Below are 19,078 nucleotides of genomic sequence, written 5' to 3'. Positions count from 1 at the left end.
CATGAAAAACAATGCTAGTATCGGATCAGAATCGGTATCGGCCGATACACAGAATTCAGGTATCGGAATCGGATCGGAAAGGAAAAAGTAGGATCGGTGCATCCAACTATATATATATATTTAATTTTTGCAATTTTACGTGTCTAATACATGCATGGGCAACTTATAACACACCAAAGACACAAAAAAACACGTATTCGTGCCATATGACCCCTTTAAAATAACAGCTGTACTGTGTTTGTTATATTTAACACAAATAGAGATTACGACACAGATGGACTGTTATTCTTTTCTGTACTGAACTCATATATAAAAGTTTAACTTCGTTTCACAAAGACAAAACACTCAAAACACTACCCGAAGTTACTGTCTCTCTAATATTGTCATTACACATTTAGGTTAGCTATACATCGATTTGTGTGACAGTTGTAGCCTGCTGCATCACGAGAGTAAAATCAACACAACGACGATAACGTTAACGTCTGCTGGTGGGGACGCAAATATAGGTATAATAACAGTTATCTCAAATCCTAAATGTATCCCTCAAATGCATATTACAGACCTTTCTGTCTGAAATCAGTGTGTCATTTTGTTCAGAAATTCTTCACAATTTCCCCAGGGAGTGCCCAAATTTATATTGGAAGCGCATGGCTAAAACCAAAAACTTGTCGAAGGAGGGCGGGGGTTTTTGAAGGGTCAATTTCCAGCAAATCAGCACTTTGCAACAAAATTGTCCTTATTCATTAACTAGCTGGAGAAAAACAGTATTATACAGTATCCTGTGGTTTTGTTGTTTATAAGTGTGCAATCTGATATTGAGCAAAAATGTAGAGGGGTGTTATTGCGATAAACATGTGGAGAAGAGTGGGCGACGGTTTCGATAATGAGCACAGAAGAAACGTCTCCCTTGTGTATGCACCAGCACCAGCTGCGCTGAACATAAAAATATGGTTAACTGATGCTTACGTGAGATGCTGTTACTGATCCGTTGTGTTGAGATGAACGCTGTGGAACTGATGGTGGTGTGGATGGGAGAAGGAGGTTTGTGTGTGCAGTTAACTGACCTGCCTTTAGAAAGTTCAATGCTTGTGAGGAATTTCTTTTCTGTATTTCACCTTTCATTTACAGTGCCTTTCAAAAATATTCATTTTATTCACATTTTGTATGTTGCTGCCTTATTTTAATCCACTTTAAATAAAAAAAGAACATTAATCTACACTCCATGCAGATTAATGACAAAAACAAAACACTTATTTATGACAACTTTGCAGATTTATAAAAAAAATTAATCTTAAATAGGTAAATTATGTATTCATACCCTTTTCTGGGACACCTGAAATTGAGCTCAGAAGCATTAATTTTGCTTGTTGATGTTTCTACACCTCAAGTTGAGATAACCTGTGGCAAATTCAATTGAATTGATATGATTTGGAGCGGCACATACCTCACAATATAAAGTGCAACAGCTGAAAATGCATATCAAAAGAAAAAACAAGACATGAGGTCAAAAGAACTGCGAGTAGACCTCTGAGACAGGATTGTAAGACACAGATCTGGGGAAGTCCCTGAAAAAAACATCTGCTGTATTGAAGGTTCACAGAAGCATGATGACAATCACTCCTCCAATCTGGGCTTTATTGGTGGGTGGCCAGACTCAAGCCTTTGCTCAGTGAAGACACATGAAGACTTAAATATGCAGAAACGTACCTTTCAACAAATCTTTCAAATTGTCAGAAAAAAGATTCTCTGGTCTGATGAATCTCAGATTCATGCTTCATGTCTGGAGAAAACCAGGCACTGCTCAACACCTGTACAATACCATCTCAACAGTAAAGCTTGGTGGAAACAGCATCATGATGTGGGGGTGTCTGTCAGCTACAGGGACTGGGGCATTTGTCAGACAAGCTTAACGTCACAAATACAGAAATAATGATGATGAAAACCCAGCCCAGAACATTTACAACCTCGGACAGGACAGAAGGTTCATTCTCCACATGACAAGTGGCACAGCTAGTGCTTGAACACAACTGAACATCTCTGAGTAATCCTGAACATGTCTGTCTACTGATGATCTCCATTCAAACGGAGAACGTTCGAGAGGATCAGAAGAGAAGAATGGCAGAAAATTGCCAAATGCAGATGTGTAAAGGATTTGAGACTGTAAATGTGCTTTAACCAACTACTGAGTTAATTGTATGAATAGTAATGCAATGTATTTTTTTTTTTTTTTTATTATTTGCAAAGCTCTAAGTCACAAATCTGTTTTTATTTTGACATTATTGTCCATGGAGTGTAGATTCGTGTAAATAAATAATTTAACGTAGTTTAAGATAAGGCAGCAACATAGCAAAATGTGAATAAAGACACTGTAAATGTGAAGTCCAAATTCGGGTTTTAGTTGGAAAAATGCCTGTTAGAGGTTCTCTAGTGAATCAGAATTGTTCCAATGCATCCTTTCCTTTCAATGACCTTTAACACTTTAAAGGCAAAACAAACGTGCATGTTGTTATGTGGTATGGGGATAGTGGTGTCAAAACAAGTTTTGGCAAGCACAAACTGTTGTCATGACATGCCAAGGAGTGCATTTGTTTACTTTCTTTTCAATAGCATGTCCAGTTGCATCAGATTTATTTATGATTTTATCAATTGATCTTATCTTATTTCAAGGGAGCTGTTTAGGATTATATGTTAAAGCAATGAATCTCAATCTTTGTGACTTCAAGGCTCGCATATTGTCCACAAAATGTGAAGGTCCCCACTCACAACTACAGTTTCGTACTGAACATTTTATTCTAGATCTTGGCATAACAAGACATATACGTTATAAAAGTAATCAAACACTATGAAAGAATAATTTAATGCTTGTTTTGTTATTTCACTATCACTTCTCACTTGAAGTGATAGGTTACTCAAAAATGATATTTTTTGTCAACATTTACTCACCCTCTTGTCATTTCAAATCTGTTTGATTTTCTTTCTTCTGCAGAACACAAAATAAGATATTTTGAAGAATGTTGGTAACCAAACATCGGCAGTATCCTTTGACTTGCGTTGGTTTTTTGTCCATACAATAGAAATAAATGGGTACCGTTGTTATTCGGTTTCAAATATTCTTCAAATTATTTTTGTGTAAGTCATACAGGTTTGAAATAACACGAGGGCAAGTTAATGATGACTGAATTTTCAGCAAACTGTCCCTTAAAGGCATCAGTTGATTTGTGACTCAAGTGGCAACATGTTTGCTTTGAATACAGAGAGTTTGAGGTTCTAATTCAATCTTATGTGTGTTTTAATAAACCGAAATTACAGCAGTACGTCACGGTCTGCATACAAACATTCTTCTGTCTTCTGCCAAAACATTGTACATCAGGGTCTTCATGCTGTCCCTTTAATTGTGTAGGGTAAATATTTGGTAGCGGCATAATATTAGACGAATTGTCAACAAGACTTCAAATAAATCTCTTGGAGCGAACACTAATCCCCTTGAGGGTATCCGTAGTCTAAAAAGCCCCGTGTAATGCATCGGGCGGGTTGCCACGGCACCGCAGTCTCGCACGATCTGTGCGGTTTGTTTACAGGATGTGAGAGGTTGCTGAGTGATACCACACTAGCATGTCCACACATCCACCGCAGCCCTACAGAGCATCTGGGTCCTTCGCTTTCTCTCACAATCCCTGTTTGTTTTTCCCCTCATGGGTTGCAATGTTTCCTCATTTACTTCATTTCTGACTGTCTCACTCTGTTTGTGATGCCAGGCTTCCTCCACAGATCTAATAGGGTCCGCCAGCATCTCCCCCCCTCACTCATTTGTACATGCCCCCTCTTTTCTCTTTTATCTCTCCCCGTCTCATTTACGTTCTCTCTGATACCCTTTGCGCGGGAAGGTGAGAACAGGGGAATGGATATGTCACAGCCTGCGGAGACAGTCACAGGACGCCTAGGGACTGTCAACATATGAAAAGCACATTCAACTATTTAGCCTTTAAAGAGCCGAGGCGTTTTTAAAAATGTCAAAATATAAAAGCAATGGGCTTTTGAAGGCAGCCTGTGTGGGCTTAGTCTGAAAACTCCAGCCGGTGGAACAGACTGCACAGACACACACACTTTGTTACACACAAACTCATTGGATTTTATTTTATTTTATTGCGGAGTATTTTTCCGCTATATGGGTGCTAAGAAAAAGTTTTGGAATCAGCAAAAATAATCTCTTTCTTGTGAGTATCTCTGAAGGAGCAGATGGCCTCTCAGGCCACTTTTATAAAAAATGATATTATTCAATTTCTTCCTGTCACAGTTTTGAAGGATTTGGGCGCGAAAAGGCATGCAGTGGCTTTATCGCTGGGTTTAACATAGATTCATCCTGATATAAATATGAGCAGACAATAAGAGAGAAGTATAAAATATGACTAGGAGTTGAACATCTGCAGATGTGATTAAAAGAAATCGCTTGATGAGGTGCAGAGAGCATATAAAGGAACACTTCACCAAAACAAATGAAAATTCTATCATCATTTATTCACCCTCTTGTGATTCCAAACCTGTATGACTTTTTGACTTCTTCTATGCAACACAAAAAAAGATATTTTGAGAAATATTTTACAATGGTAGTCAATGGGGGCCAATGTTGTTTGGTTAACAATTGTATTCCTTTGTGTTCTTCATCAGCAAATGGAAATATGGGCATGAAATGGAATGAAATTTAGGTGATAAATGATAAAGGAATTTTCAGTTACATTCACCACTTATGAATCAAGCCCACAAATACTCAAATGCAATCATTTAAACTATTCATACTGTCATCAAAGTTTAATGAGAATTACTTTTTAATATGAGTCATGTGCCCTAAAGCATAGTCAGTTTATATCCTAGTGTGTGTGTGTTTTCTTGTGTACATTTGCACATGAAAGCTTAACAACACCTATGGTTTTCTACAGGATAAGGAAGAGCAATGGATGACGAAACTGGTTCCAGGCGCAAACGATTTCTTTCTGCTTCAGCCGCTCCAGTGGAACACTCAGTATGAAGTCGAGATCACGGCTCGCAACGTCAAAGGATTGTCTGAACCCACCTTCGTGAAATTCTCCATGCCTCAGAAACCTGATATTACAGGTACACGCACTTCCACAACACATGCAAAGTATGGGTCGTTTTCGGTTAGCTCAGTATCATGCGACAAATTAAGTCTTATTACCTACAGCACTTCATCAACCACTCACAGTATCTATAGCAGAAATTATATCTCTCCTGTCATAATTACATACTTCAGCACACATGCCAGGCTCCTGTACTCGGTGGAGCTCACGTACTCCTGCTCGTGTACCCTGCTCACATGTCTCGGATTCACGATCAAACATGCATAACACGCTGTAATCCTTTCAAATGTTTATAATCAATTTGACTACTAAATTATAAATATATTTCGTTTTTTAATTTTAAGTTCGAATTCATCGAACGCTTGCCTGGGAGTCTTTTGTTTTATTACTTTTTTGCATACTTTAAAGGGAAAGTTCTCCCATAACTGAAAATTTTGTTATCATTTTCTCACCCTTTTGTCATTTTAAACCTGCATGTCTTTTTTTTCTGCAGAACACAAAAGATGATATGTTGAAAGAATGTTGGTATCTGAACAACGGCTGTACCCATTGGCTTGCATTGGTTTTGTGTCCATACAATAGATGTGAATGGGTACCGCTGTTGTACCACCTGTTGAATTTTCATTTTTGGGGGCACTATCCCTTTAAGACATGAATTCAACTTATATCAGATTGATTTTGTTGGCAGTGAAATATTACAAGAATTTTAAATTATTCCTTGAACCATTAAGGACTCTGAGTTGTACTACAGACATAGTCTCGCGTAGTCATACTTTCACACTGAGGGTCTGGAACATATCGCCGCTTTTTGTGGCCAAGGCCCCCCCATGAGGCCATATGACTAAAAGGTAAAGCAACCAATCAGGTTTCGTTTTATGCAGTGCCATGTTTAGAGGCGTGGTAATGTCCCCACAACAAGCTGAGACTACCAAACACATAACTGTGGTTTCCTTGATGCTTTTAGATATGTTAAATGTTTTTTAAAGAAATAACAAATGAGTTTCTGCGTCCCAAGGGGAGCATTAGAGACACTTGAGATGGACATGACATTAGCTATATCAAGGATAGTTTGCTGGACACTCACGTTCAAGAACATTACTGAGAAAAGTGATGGAGGGTATCAACAAACCATAAGAAACAGGCAGCACAGATCCACATGAGTGGTTCACGTTTCCCATCAGTAATACAGAAGCACTCTTTTCTGATGCTATGGAGAGCAAGCGGGAACGCATTTTTAAGAGGTCGGTCGATTGCTTGTCTACTCTTATTACCTCTGTTTGTGGATGGCATCCCAGGACGGAGACAGGTTTCATTTTCAAGCCAAAAACGAGTTAGAACTTGCATTTGTTATTGGCTTAAAATAACACTCAAATTACAGCCATTTAATCTATCGCAACGGTAAACAGACAAGAAAGTTTGTCTGTTCCTCTTAGCGTCTATTTAAACTAACAGCCACGGGACGTTTCCTCAAATGTCTTTTCTACCTGATGGGGGAATTGATTTAGGCCGCAGTTTGGTGCATGCTGAAATGCTGAAAAAACCTGACATGTGGTTTAGGATGTTATATCATTAGTGTGTTTCACACAAAATAAATATAGTTTTCAAAAGATGTGTATAAAAATATAGGATTTAAATTGGGTCATTACAGCTATATGTCATTAGAGAACCAATATTCATGAATGAATCAGTTTTAGTTGTGGGAAGAAATATATTTATAATTGTCATTTTTTTCCACTTGTATTTTAATGGATTTGAGCGCATTGTGGGATTGTCTTCACTGCAAAGGAATCATGCAATACTGTCTAAAGCTCACTAGAGCTCATGATTTTAAAACAGACAGACTATGTTCATGACAAGCCTCTACATATGATTTTTGCTTCATGCTTTTTGCTACATTCCAGAAAGCCTGATTCTACCTGTCAGCTTATGTTCCGAAAAGGGCCAAAAATGGCCATAATATTGAAGGATGATATTTGAATTTTGTCCAAACGGGTCTAAGTATATGTGAAATATTATTAGAAGTGTCAGTACATGCATAGGTGTGCAACTGAATGTGTATGTCTAACATGACAGGAGCTTGGATTTACACTGTTAATCGGATGACATTTGTATATTCTCTCCCACCTCCTTCTTATCCTCTCTCTCTCACTCTCTACCCGCACTCCTTCTCTCCCACCGGCCCACGCTCTTATTTATAATTCTATTGTGCTTCGTCTTCATTGTTTCACTCTAAACAATCCTGCTCACCAAATCCCAACTAATGAATAATGCAATGCATCCTCGGCCACATTGAAATCGCTGGGCTTTTTGTTTTGCAACGAACTGCCACTAAACTTCCTTTTCTCCGCGCCTATAAATGCCCCCAATCTTTTCTATCACAACAAACCTACTTTACATGGATACTGGAAATGTTTGCTTGGTTCATTTAATTGTGTCATTCTTTCATCCGATGACATTATTCTCTAATTCACTTCTGTTTATTTCATGACTTGCGCCACAATAATGTGTTTTATCTCATTGTCACCCCTGCACTCATCGTTTCTGTTCATCCACTGTTGTGTTATTGTGTATAAACTTGTGTATCACTTGTCTTATTTTTCTCCCAATGTTCCCTTTCATTTATTTGGCTTATGCTGAGCAAAACCTATTTCAGTTGTGTGGACCCATCAGCAACCAAGGCAGAATAGATATAAGAATAAATATTTTTATTTGAAGTTTAAAAAATATTTTTAAAGGAACAGTTCACCAAAAAATGAATGTCTTTTACTCACCCTCAAGTTGTTCCAAATCAGTATAAATAATTTATTTATAATTCATTTAAGAATTAATCCTATACCGTGTGCTGGCTCCACACACCTACTGTATGTCTTTCCCTCTTCCTTCCCACTCCCCCCCTCCATCCCATTGCAGATCAGTGTTGTGAGCCCCCATCAGCTGGACGTGGACATCTCCCTGCACAGCCCATCCATACAATGACCGTCTTTGGAGCTGCACTGTCACTCTTGCTGTGCTTATGTGTCTGTTGACATTCCTCCATCTTCATCATGCCTGGAATCAGCTAAACGACTGAGTTTGTGTCTGTCCCCGGCCCGGTGGGTTTCATGCAGTGGGGGCCAATCGCTGACTCTTAGCCACGCCAGTTCATTGCCTCTTGCCAGACTCCGGTGGTGTTCCCGAAACCCATATGACTTTGACCGAACTCCTGTACTTCTATACTGATCTTATGTGTCCTTGCCAAAACAAGTCTGCTTTTTTTGTCAAATGGTCATGCACATTTTTTTAAAAGTGGCTAATTTGTGTTTCTTGTTACAATAGCATTCAGACTCTTAGTGGTATGTTTATCATTTGCTGGTGTTTACAAAGTCACAGTAAGCCACTGGCGTGAGGGCTATTCCGTCTTCTGTGTTCATCCCACTGCCGCTTGTTTCTGCGGGCTCTTTTGTTTTGGTTTATTATCACAATGGGAAATGTCAGCAGTTGTATCGCTTGAGAGAATGCATTTAATGATGTTGCTGATGCGCACACACAGAGCTATACAACACAGCACTCATTAAATGGAGTCAAGTAGGATTTCAAATTGATATGACTTTTAAACAGCGGTATCATAAATCAGACGGGCCTGCTGTACCTCCTGTTACCCATCACAGGAAAAAAATAAAACAGGCTTTTCTCTCTCCCGCTGATTCAAAATATAATGCAACTTAATTTTTATTCAGCACCACCTCTGGCGGGGAAATTTTGACTTAATAGTTTTTTTTTCATTGTTGATGAGATACGAAATTGAGTAACTTGAATTGTCAGCCATTTGTGACGAAGAGTAATTGTTTAATGTCGCCGTTGAGAAGGTGAAATATATATGAAGAGTCTATTAAACTAACAGCTATTCATTACATGTCTTTGTACAGATGTGAAGTCACATAAGTTGTGTGTAAAAAAATGCGAATGGACTTCTGCTCATGACCCAGAAGGGTGTAGTAAATTGAGTGAGGCTTATTTATTGTTTAGTTAACACAGTGTGGTTAGAATAAGATTCACTAGCTTTGTGTATTTTTTTTTAACATATCACATGTATTTTGAACAAATAGGAATTAACAATGCGCTATAGTATATTTATAAATAAAACAAGATAAATAAATGCTGCAAAAAATAAAGATTGTTTATTGTTAGTTCATGATACCCACAGCATGTACGTACTGTCAATGAAATAAACCTCATTGTTAAGTGTTATCATTTTGAGGTCCAAAAATGAGATCTACATAGCAGATTGTAAAATTCTGATACTACATTAACATATTTCTGACCCCGTCTGTGATGTCCAGGATAATGTTTTATAATCTAATTAGACCCAAAGTGGGTCACTGTAAATGAGTTCATTTCTACATCAATGTGGCGGTCTTTGTCAGAATAAACTACTTTGCTGTGAGTTGACGGCCTCTTTTTTATTATTTTTTGTATCAATAAGTTAAATAATGTAGGACAAGAGTGTTAAAAAAAGACCAGACATTTGTACTTTTTCCACTCAACTATATCGTTAAAACAAGATAATATCTCATTTAACCAGATAATATGCCATTAAAACTAAATAATTTTCTTGTGTAAACTGCATATTTTTCCAGTTTTACCAAGATACTATATCATATTAAACAACATCTTTATTACCTTATGTTTGCGAGCATGACTAAGAAGCTTTTGATAGTTGTAAAAATAAAAAAATGGACATCCTGCTAAAAATTTGTGGTAAAACAAGAATAATAAGCTTAAAGATAATATTTATTCATCTCCTTCAATAAATATCTGCTTTGAATCCTTTACATTGTGTTGAAGTCTTTGGTTATTAATGTCATTTACTTTAGTATCTGAATAAAAGTGTCTGATGCTGATGTACAGTGCTGTGTTAAGTTTTATTAATCGTGATATTTTGTATAATACATATTTAACTAGAAAGTTATATTAATTATGCACAAAATTGAATCTTTAGTGCACAGATTAGATCAAAATTTAATTTAATCCTCCATGCGAGGGACAATGTGTTAAATACAATTTTAAAAACAGGTTAAAAAAAGGTTAACGTGTAATTATTATTAGACGTCATATTATCCCTTTATTACAAGAAAATTACTTTGTTTAAATTACACAAATTCTCGTTTAAACAATCGTAAACATATTATCTTGTTTAAATGACATAATTGAGTGGAAGAAATGTAAGATACGTGGCAGCAATATGCCACCATAATTTACAGATCATTGTTAAGAATTGGACTGACCTTTACTGTGCTGTATCATTATGCAACAGTGTAAGCGAAACTGGCCAGATTGAATTATTGACAAGTAAAGCAATGTAATAATTAGGCAATATAAAGCAATTTAATAATTCAGGAAGTATAAACATGAATGTTGTTATTTCGCGATAACAGCCTGCTGTGGGACATTATCCATCTTATTACACGGCTACTTGCCACATGAGAAAAATCAAGCATCATCGAGCCATGTAATAGCTGTTTTCAGACTAATCGGAAGTTAAAATATGAAGAACAAAATATCTGACTGTCATGTTCTCTTTTCTGGGAATTTTAAAGGGTAAAAGCAGTTGTGCTTTCCTTAAAATGACCCAACAACACTTTGGTATAATGAGTTTCGCTAGCTAAAAAGAAACTTGAAGTCAACTGCCCAGAATCACAACATATTCTATAATCTCGTAATATTTTGGAATGATACATTTTGATGCACCTTTTATAAGTGGTACATTTTCATAATTTTAATTATAAAAATAACGAGAAGTTTTAATACCCTAACAGCACACCAAATTAAGACGTTAAGATCTCAAATCTTGGCTTCATGGTTATGAAGGCTCTATCATCTAATATGTCAATTTGAGAATTTATTAGAGTCTCGTAGACTGAGACTATTAATCTTAATCACCTGTACTTGCCTCTTCCGATCTTTCATTACACCTTAATAGAACATTGCATTTCATTTATGAGCATGTCAAAAACTTCAATATTGTTCTCGTTAAAAGAAAGGGTCTAAAGCCCAGTCCATTAAGAGTTTAATTTCCTAATGTGGCAACCACCTCTTATAAGATTTCTGTGGCTCCTTGTTGATTGTTCCAGCTGGAAAAGATTCCGGTAAATGAAAATGGACCTGTTGTTTTACTGCTGTCCATAACAGCTGATCACACTGCTCATAAATACGCTTTTTTTCTTCAGATCCGGCCATCTAGCCCAAGTGCGACCATTCATTGTAAATCCAAACGTCATAAATCACAGAAGATTTTGCGGTTAAAGACCAGCAGCATTGCAGAGATGGTGTTCGTATAAACACCTTGTTTTTCTTTTTGGTTGACGTGAATATAAAAATGTTGTCATTATTTATTATTCCACATGTTCCATACTTGTATTTTATCTGTACAAAGTGACCATGTGCTGCTGAGCTTTATAGCACTACAAACGCACCTTAAAAGTCGTCTGTACTGTATGACTCATGCACTACATTCCCAGTTCTCCAAAGCCATAATGTTCACACGTCTGCTGCGTCTCGAGAGCAGCTCTTAAATCATAACTTATGCTTTGAGGTTGAATGTCAACAACATTACATTTATTTTGGTTCTCGAGTGTCTCACAAATAAGAGTGAAAAGATACACAACTGTTCATTTGGCCGGAAGCACAGTCGCATCATAGGGTAATTCTGCTAGAAGTATAGAAAAGTGACGTCTAATTGGTGCCACTTGACACCCATTTAATTTGTTCTGACCCATCGGTCCAACCTCATGCGGTGCAAAGACATCTTTGCCACTGATAATGACCATCGCTCTATTAACCGTCTAACGGCCAGAGGGTTACTTCTGCCCCTCAAGGATAGCGTCTTAATGAGCGTCACAGTCTTTAAAGCGTCATTATGGAGTCACGCTTCGTATGTGACCTCTGTGTAGATAGTGTAAGGGTTGATGGGGCAGCATTGGGTGGGGATGAGTCTTAAAACTCAGCACTTTTTTATAACAACCAAAGCTTTAAATTACCTCAAGCCTCCGGGAAGAAGTTTTTCGCACCGATCTTATTTTATGATAGGTTCTTTGGGTTTTATGGCTTGATCAGTATTGAGGACCGAACTGTCAATGGTCAGCTTAATATATCCACTAAATACCACACGGAAAGCTATAAAAGTGATATTTGAGGTTCATGGTCACTTTTTCTAACCATTAGCTTCTTATAAAATGCTTTCGTACATAAAAATGACTACAACTTGGATAAAGCTGAAACCTTTATGATATTTTATTGAATAGCAAATTTGTTTGGCAAAACGGATCGCAGGGTTATGCATGCTTTAAGGGTATCAGTTTCATGGGATTTAATTATAATCTGAAGCCTATAATCTTCACAAGCGGAACGGACACAGAATCTGAAGTGGCATGTGTGCCATAAAAAGGGTCTGTTTAAAGGGATAGTTCACCAAAAATCTAAACTTCTGTCCTCCTTTACTCAACCTTTTGTTATTTCAAACATGGATGACTTTCTTTCTTCTGCAGAACACAACACAAGACATTTTAAAGAACATCGGAAACCGTTGGTGCCCATTGATTTGCAATGGTTTTGTGTATAGAAATAGAAGTGAATGGGGACCAACAGTTTTTGGTTACCAAGATTCTTCAAAATATCTTCTTTTGTGTTCTGCAGAATAAAGAAAGCCATACAGGTTAGAAATGACAATGACAACACAATTTCCGTATTTACGTCTCGCCGTTTAACTTTTTCCCTATGCAAAAGTATTTTCAAACTGGGCGATGATATCTGTTGAAACTTCGCTCAGTCATGTATCAGCGTGACACAGCCATTAAAGCCTCGCACGTGATTATAAGCTTCATTACCCTGTCAGTCATCTGCTAGGAACCACCCACAGACCTCCCCTCAGAATGAGTCTACAGTCCGGACAGAATCAATCGAGCTTGAGTTATTGCTCCTCATTGCTGAGTCTCAATCACCGTTCAGACCTAATTAATTGAGTGCGTTGAACTCGGATGCGGATGGATCACGCCCATTTGTGGAACTTCAGGATAAGTGATATTAACGAGATGCTAAATTGAGCTTCTAATGATGTTATAAATCAACAACAAAGCAGCTATAGGAGTGAAGAGCCATTTCTCAAGAAGTTCATGGAGAAGGAATGGCGAAAAATAGATGTGTTGGCCCATGCATCAAAATATGAAACCATAACTGGGATCTATACATCTGAGGTCATTGAATATCCCTCATGTATAAACTGACTGCCAAATCGTTTCAAGGATTTTAATGTCGCTCAGTCTGGTGTGTTTAGTATTGCCTGTCTTACATATGCAAGATGGGCTTTTTCCACTTACATACCTTGTCACTACATCCAGATCAAACCAGAGACTTCTGGGATGGTTTTCAAATAGCGGTGCTACTTTCAACAGCGTCTGTGATTGATGTGTTTTGGGCGACGCCATTGCCCATAATGTTCCTTTAAAATGGATGTTTCTTTCTGAATGTCTTCCCAGACAGCCTCATATCCCCATGCAAAGCCTCTGCCATTCCAGTTTAAATAAGGTCACCGAAGTTGCATCACCTTGAAGTTCTTAATGCAAACTTAAACCGCATGAGCTAGTTCTATTTAGCGCACGTCGTCCGCGAGTCATCTCTCGTGAACGCTTGAATTGACTTTTCTTTAAATGCTTTCGCACTTCTGATCATCATTTCAAATGTTCTGACAACCGGAGGCTTTCGGCAATGACAAAACATTGCATTGAAGCACTCGAAGCTTCTAACTCAAGGCTGCTGTTTCAAAGAACAGAACATTTGCGCGTGCAGAAGAGATTTTTTTCATTAATTAGAGCCTGAGGAGGTTGTTTTTGTGCTTATTGGTTTATTTAAAGGTGATGTTGTATAATGTTTTTATTATGTTATAATCTGAAAACGCAAAGAAAACAAATAGATCAGCATTATATCCGCTCTATGGTTAATTTTGATCCTTTTGAGATTTTCACACTTGAAATTGTTTTTCAGGGTCATTGTACCACTCCCCTTATATCTTATCCTGGGTTAGTAATTAATCCTGGGTAGACAGGTTTTGACATTTTGCGCTGTACTTGTTTTTGTAAACCCTGGGTTAAGGTTCTTATTTGCATATTTATGAGGTTAAAAACATTGGAGCACTGCATGCATTGCACTTGCGACCTGTTTGTTCATATGTGAAAATGACGCAACATAAATCTGCACTGGCTTTCTTAAATCTAAAGAAAAATTACGACGGTATAAAAATAATTCTTTCATCACTCCTGGTAATGCATGTTCTGTCATTCGACAACATTTTTGAGGTCAATAGTTCCCCTCAGACACTAAGCAAAAGTGTCTGAGAGTGCACAACAAAGCAAATAAGTATTAAATGAAGCAAAGTAAACCATTCAACTTCAGCATCAGCCCTGCAAAGAAGCAGATGTTAAAACTGGCATTTTTTCAGGGCTTAAAAACATTAACCCAGTTTAAATGTAGTGTGGCAATTGAACGTAATCCATGCAATCTATTGTGTATGCACAAAAGTGCAATTTGTTGTGTGTATATCTCCAATAAAGGGCTTCAGAAACTATGTGCCATGTGTTGCCAGGGCCCTTAAGTGATGGTTATGTGTGCATCGTGTCTCAGCAGATTCGCTGTTCAGCGGCCTGGGCCTGGGTGCAGTGGTTGGGCTCGGGTTAGCTGGCCTGCTGCTGCTGCTTGTGCTCGTGGACGTCAGCTGCTTCTTCTTGCGCCAGTGCGGCCTGCTCATGTGCATCACTCGCAAACTCTGCAGTAAAAAGACGGCCACAAGCGGCAAGAGCAAAGAGCTGGAGGAGGGCAAGGCTGCATACCTGTGAGTATCCATCCGGTGTCAGGTCACATTTGTTATCTGTGTTTCTATCATCAGTTGCTCTCAAAATGTGGAACACAATTTATGTGCAGTAATATTCTTTTAAAATTAGAAGAAAAAGATTGTTTTATTTTAAACATTTAAATGATTTACAAATATAAGCATTTATATTAATTTGTAAATGTTTCATATCATTTTAATATGTATTATTTAAAATATAATTTAATAAATCATTTAATAATTTAAATTGTTCCCTAAATGTTTTCTAATGTGGTTAAAACTTGCACATGCACGTTTTCTAAATCACATTCCAAACACTATGGGGCGGTTTCCCAGACAGAGCTTAAGCCTTGTCATAGACTTACTTAAATGTTTAGAGGTGTCTTGATTGAAAACAACTTGCACTGACATAACTTAAAATACATGAGTGCATTTGTTTTGTCTTAAGATGCAGGATTTTAAAGTTGTTTGTAAAATATGTTTTTTAAATGACTTAAATATCCCAATTTAACTAAGGCTAGTCCTCATTTAAGATAATCCTTGTCCGGGAAACTGCCCCAAAAACATCTCAGAAATCTCATAAACACAAGCTAAAGATGTGGCTTTGCTTATGAATTGGACTACAAATTTTTTATATGAACAGTGCACTTAAAATGTTAACCTTTTTCTTATATTTTATAATAGTTTTTTCCACAAAGCTGCAATAGACTCTGATTGAGTTGCGTCTTAAAGCTTTATGATTTTCAAAGAAATATTTACATTAATCAAAATAAGCTATTATGTGTATGTTTGTCGCAGCCCATATGCATGCATCAGAAAACATTAGAGGGAGTGTTGACTATAGAAATTAGATATTCTGATTTGACATGTTAGATAGGCCTATTCTAAAAATACTTGAAAAACATTGATTTAAATGATTGAAAACAACACAAGTGATTACTCATACTGCAACTTTAAAGCGCTGCAAAACTCTCCAAGTCGGCCTGAAACAAACAAGCTAATAAAAAGATGTGGGCGTGACAGGGCAACAGTAGAATATTATTTATTCTAGAGGCATGTTTGTCAAATTAGTACCTATGATATCAGATCGCTTTATGTAACTGTAAGTAATCTGATAGCACTGAACCCTGGTGACCCATTAGTCTCACGCAATCTAGTTTTTTTGTCAGCGTTTCTGACATAGTTCAGGCTCCAAGTTTATACTTTGCCTCGCCTGACTGATCTCTAATTCTACACTTCCAGTGTGAGTCCTTCCAAGCCACAATAAGATAAATCCTGCTAGGTTTATTGGGCATAAAGTTCAAAGATATCCAAAGCTAAGATTGTCCAAGCAGCATTGCTTTGTTCGGCGCTTTTGATGTACCACTGTACCACACAATAAGGCATAGCTGGTTTCCGATATGCTCCCCATGTCTTCCCAATGGCCCGAGTCGAGACTGTAATAACCTTATTAGAGTGATGATGATCCCTGTGAAGAGAGGCAGTTCCAGCGCCATGTTCTGTGATGAAGGGCCATTCTGAGGGCTTTAAGATAATCCACAGTGAGATGCGCTCGAACGTTCGCAGGGCCTTATGGGTCACACAAATGTAGCTCAAATTTATAAACCCAGTGTGACATTAAGTGCCTGGTTTAACTCAAGGGACCCACACAACACCCTACCTGTTGTTTATGCCGAATGTGCTTTTGACTGAAATGTGCATTCTGTCAAACTAACAGCCATGCACGCCGTCATCTTTGTTTACCTCCCCGCAGGAAATTGCCTCTGAAAGAGGAAAACGGCAAGGAGAACTTGAAGGCGGACACGATCGAGATCAAGATTCACGGCGACAACAGCCTTCACATGACACAGGGGGACAGTAAAGCATAATGGAGCCCTGTCGCACACTTTAAGAACATACAAAATGTGCCACCCTGAGACCAATAGCAAGCAAACTAACAAGAATACAAGCAAGAACACGCCAACCAATTGTAAGATCCTTTGTTAGAGACTCTTTGTCGGAGAATCAGAAGAGGCCACACGATAACTGCTTTGTGAAACATTTTTTGGGGAGATTGTCGCCCACCAGACAAGCTCCTGTTTATTTGTGCTTGTTCTCGCTTGTTTCTGTTTATTTCGAGGCTTTGCGGTTGCTTTACTGTTTGATTCTTTGTTACTTGAAGAGGTTGAGTCTACGCTGTCTTTATCTCTCGGTCTCTTATTCACTTTCTTTGGAGTTCAGCCGTGGCGTGGTTGCGCATATACATAGCTTTTCATGCAAAGAGAATGCATCATACCACACAACTTTTTTTGCGGTCTCTGTGTTGTCGTTGTGGGTAAGTGTAATGTGTTTCATTTCTAGCCTTTTACCAAGGCCCCTCTCACCCAAATGTGACAGATCAGAAATGACTGACTGCTCAGTAGCTGAGATAAAATCAGAGACACATGACCCCAAACTGAATAAGGTCAGTGGGTGGGTTGGGGGAGTCAAGTATCGAGACACAATCTTTGGCCTTCAACAGAATGATAACATCTCACAGATTTCAGGTGTTTATGTGGCTTAAAAAACGTTCATGTTTTCGATACTTTAATTAAAATCAAAGGACCATCATGTGCCATCTGTCAAGATATCATGAGAAAGGCTCTTTTGTTGTTTAAAGTGCGTGTTTATTTATGAAAGCTTGTGTGATTGCGTGCATCTGAACGTGTGTTTTGTTATGGCTGTGTGTGCGAGCATGGCGTATAGAACGATAAACAGTGACGTGTAGGGAAAGTTGAGGTTGCCAAGTATTGATACAAAGGATTATGGAAATATGAAAATACCTATTGAAGTGCAACAGTGTAAATATACTCGTTATAATTTCTTTGGAACATTTAACAAGATGGAAAAAATAATGAATCGTTCAAAGTTCCGTCTTCGTGTCGCACATGACTGAATACAAATTATGTTTATCCACAACAAAACAGGCAAATTTTTTCAGAGATGTACGTTATATGACCGCTGATGCATTGAGAGCTAAGGGAAGTCATGAGGAAGAGTAGTACATGAAATGAGTACAAAGGGTTGTTGCGGTGCATCCGCTAATATTCTGATGAACATTTCGCTATCCCATGAGGACATGGGAGCTGAGGAGCTGACAAATTCATAAGCTGGAAAAAACAAAAGCAAATAGCTGTGCTCCAGGTACCAAGAAAATAGACGGTTAAATTCAACATGTTTGAGGCAACTGTGTAAATTGTCTTTGTGGTTGTTGTCAATGAATCAAAGGTCAAAGGACAATGCTAAACTGTTGTAGTTTGGCAAGAAATATATTCATACTGCACATCTGCATAAGAAAAGAGGTATACTTTATCATCAATCCAAATATATTGTGCAACAATTTGGATGGAGCCATGCCTAACTTTACATAGACTCAAATGCGTCAAATACAGCCTGTTTAGACGGATTGTGTTATGCAGTAGATCAGAGATCCGTACTGTTTGTTTGGCAGTAATGCAATAAAGATGTGTTACGGCTAAAGATACACTCTAATTTTACCTGTCAAAGTTTGAGAATGAATACCATGTTTTTAGCTTACTGTGCAACATAACATTGTCACTTTGGACAAGCAATTTTTTCCAATCGGCTCAGCAATGTTTGCATTATTTCATCATCGTGTTTCGTACACATCCGGCTGTCCACACTCGGCGCAATAGAACATTGTGGAATGTTGCCCATTTCTTTTCAACAGTCTAAAGGGAGCGCTCCATAAACCCAGCTGTATGTAAGAATGTGGAAATCTTGTAATCCAGTGTAATTTTTCTTCTGTAAATAAAAGTGTCCCAATATAAAAGTCTAAGGCATTTGGGCTTTTTTTAAAGCAAAGCAGACGCTTTTCAAGTTTCGAGTCATTGGCTGTGTTTCAATACCAAGTCATGAAAGTCAAGGGATTTTTAAGCAGCTCAGGCATATTTATGATTTGACGGCTGTCTCAAAAGGTAGGCAGCCTAATTAAAGAAACCTTCGCCGGGCCAAATTCTCTGCCAGAATTTCATGTATCCTTAGGAGATGGTGGATGAAGTGAGGGATATGTAAATTAGAAGCAAAACTTATTACATTCCATAAATTATTTAAGTAAAAATAGTCATATCTAATTAAAATGCATATTTAA

The 19,078-nt window shown here is 37.8% G+C and overlaps 1 protein-coding gene across 1 annotated transcript in view; it reads left to right on the top strand.

Annotated features, from left to right (window-relative positions):
• The window catches only part of ncam2 (neural cell adhesion molecule 2), a 159,071-nt gene extending 140,289 nt beyond the window's left edge, over window positions 1–18,782 (top strand). The window contains exons 16-18 of the mRNA XM_056755379.1: window positions 4,935–5,109; window positions 14,745–14,952; window positions 16,703–18,782. Coding sequence (XP_056611357.1) covers window positions 4,935–5,109; window positions 14,745–14,952; window positions 16,703–16,817 — 498 coding nt within the window. The 3' untranslated portion in view covers window positions 16,818–18,782. The remainder of the gene's footprint in view (window positions 1–4,934; window positions 5,110–14,744; window positions 14,953–16,702) is intronic.
• Window positions 18,783–19,078: the final 296 nt, after the last annotated feature.

This window comes from Triplophysa dalaica, chromosome 8 (assembly GCF_015846415.1).
Source record: "Triplophysa dalaica isolate WHDGS20190420 chromosome 8, ASM1584641v1, whole genome shotgun sequence".
NCBI lineage: Eukaryota > Metazoa > Chordata > Actinopteri > Cypriniformes > Nemacheilidae > Triplophysa > Triplophysa dalaica.
Note: the sequence above shows the minus strand (reverse complement) of the source record. Positions and strands in the feature narration are given on the sequence as shown.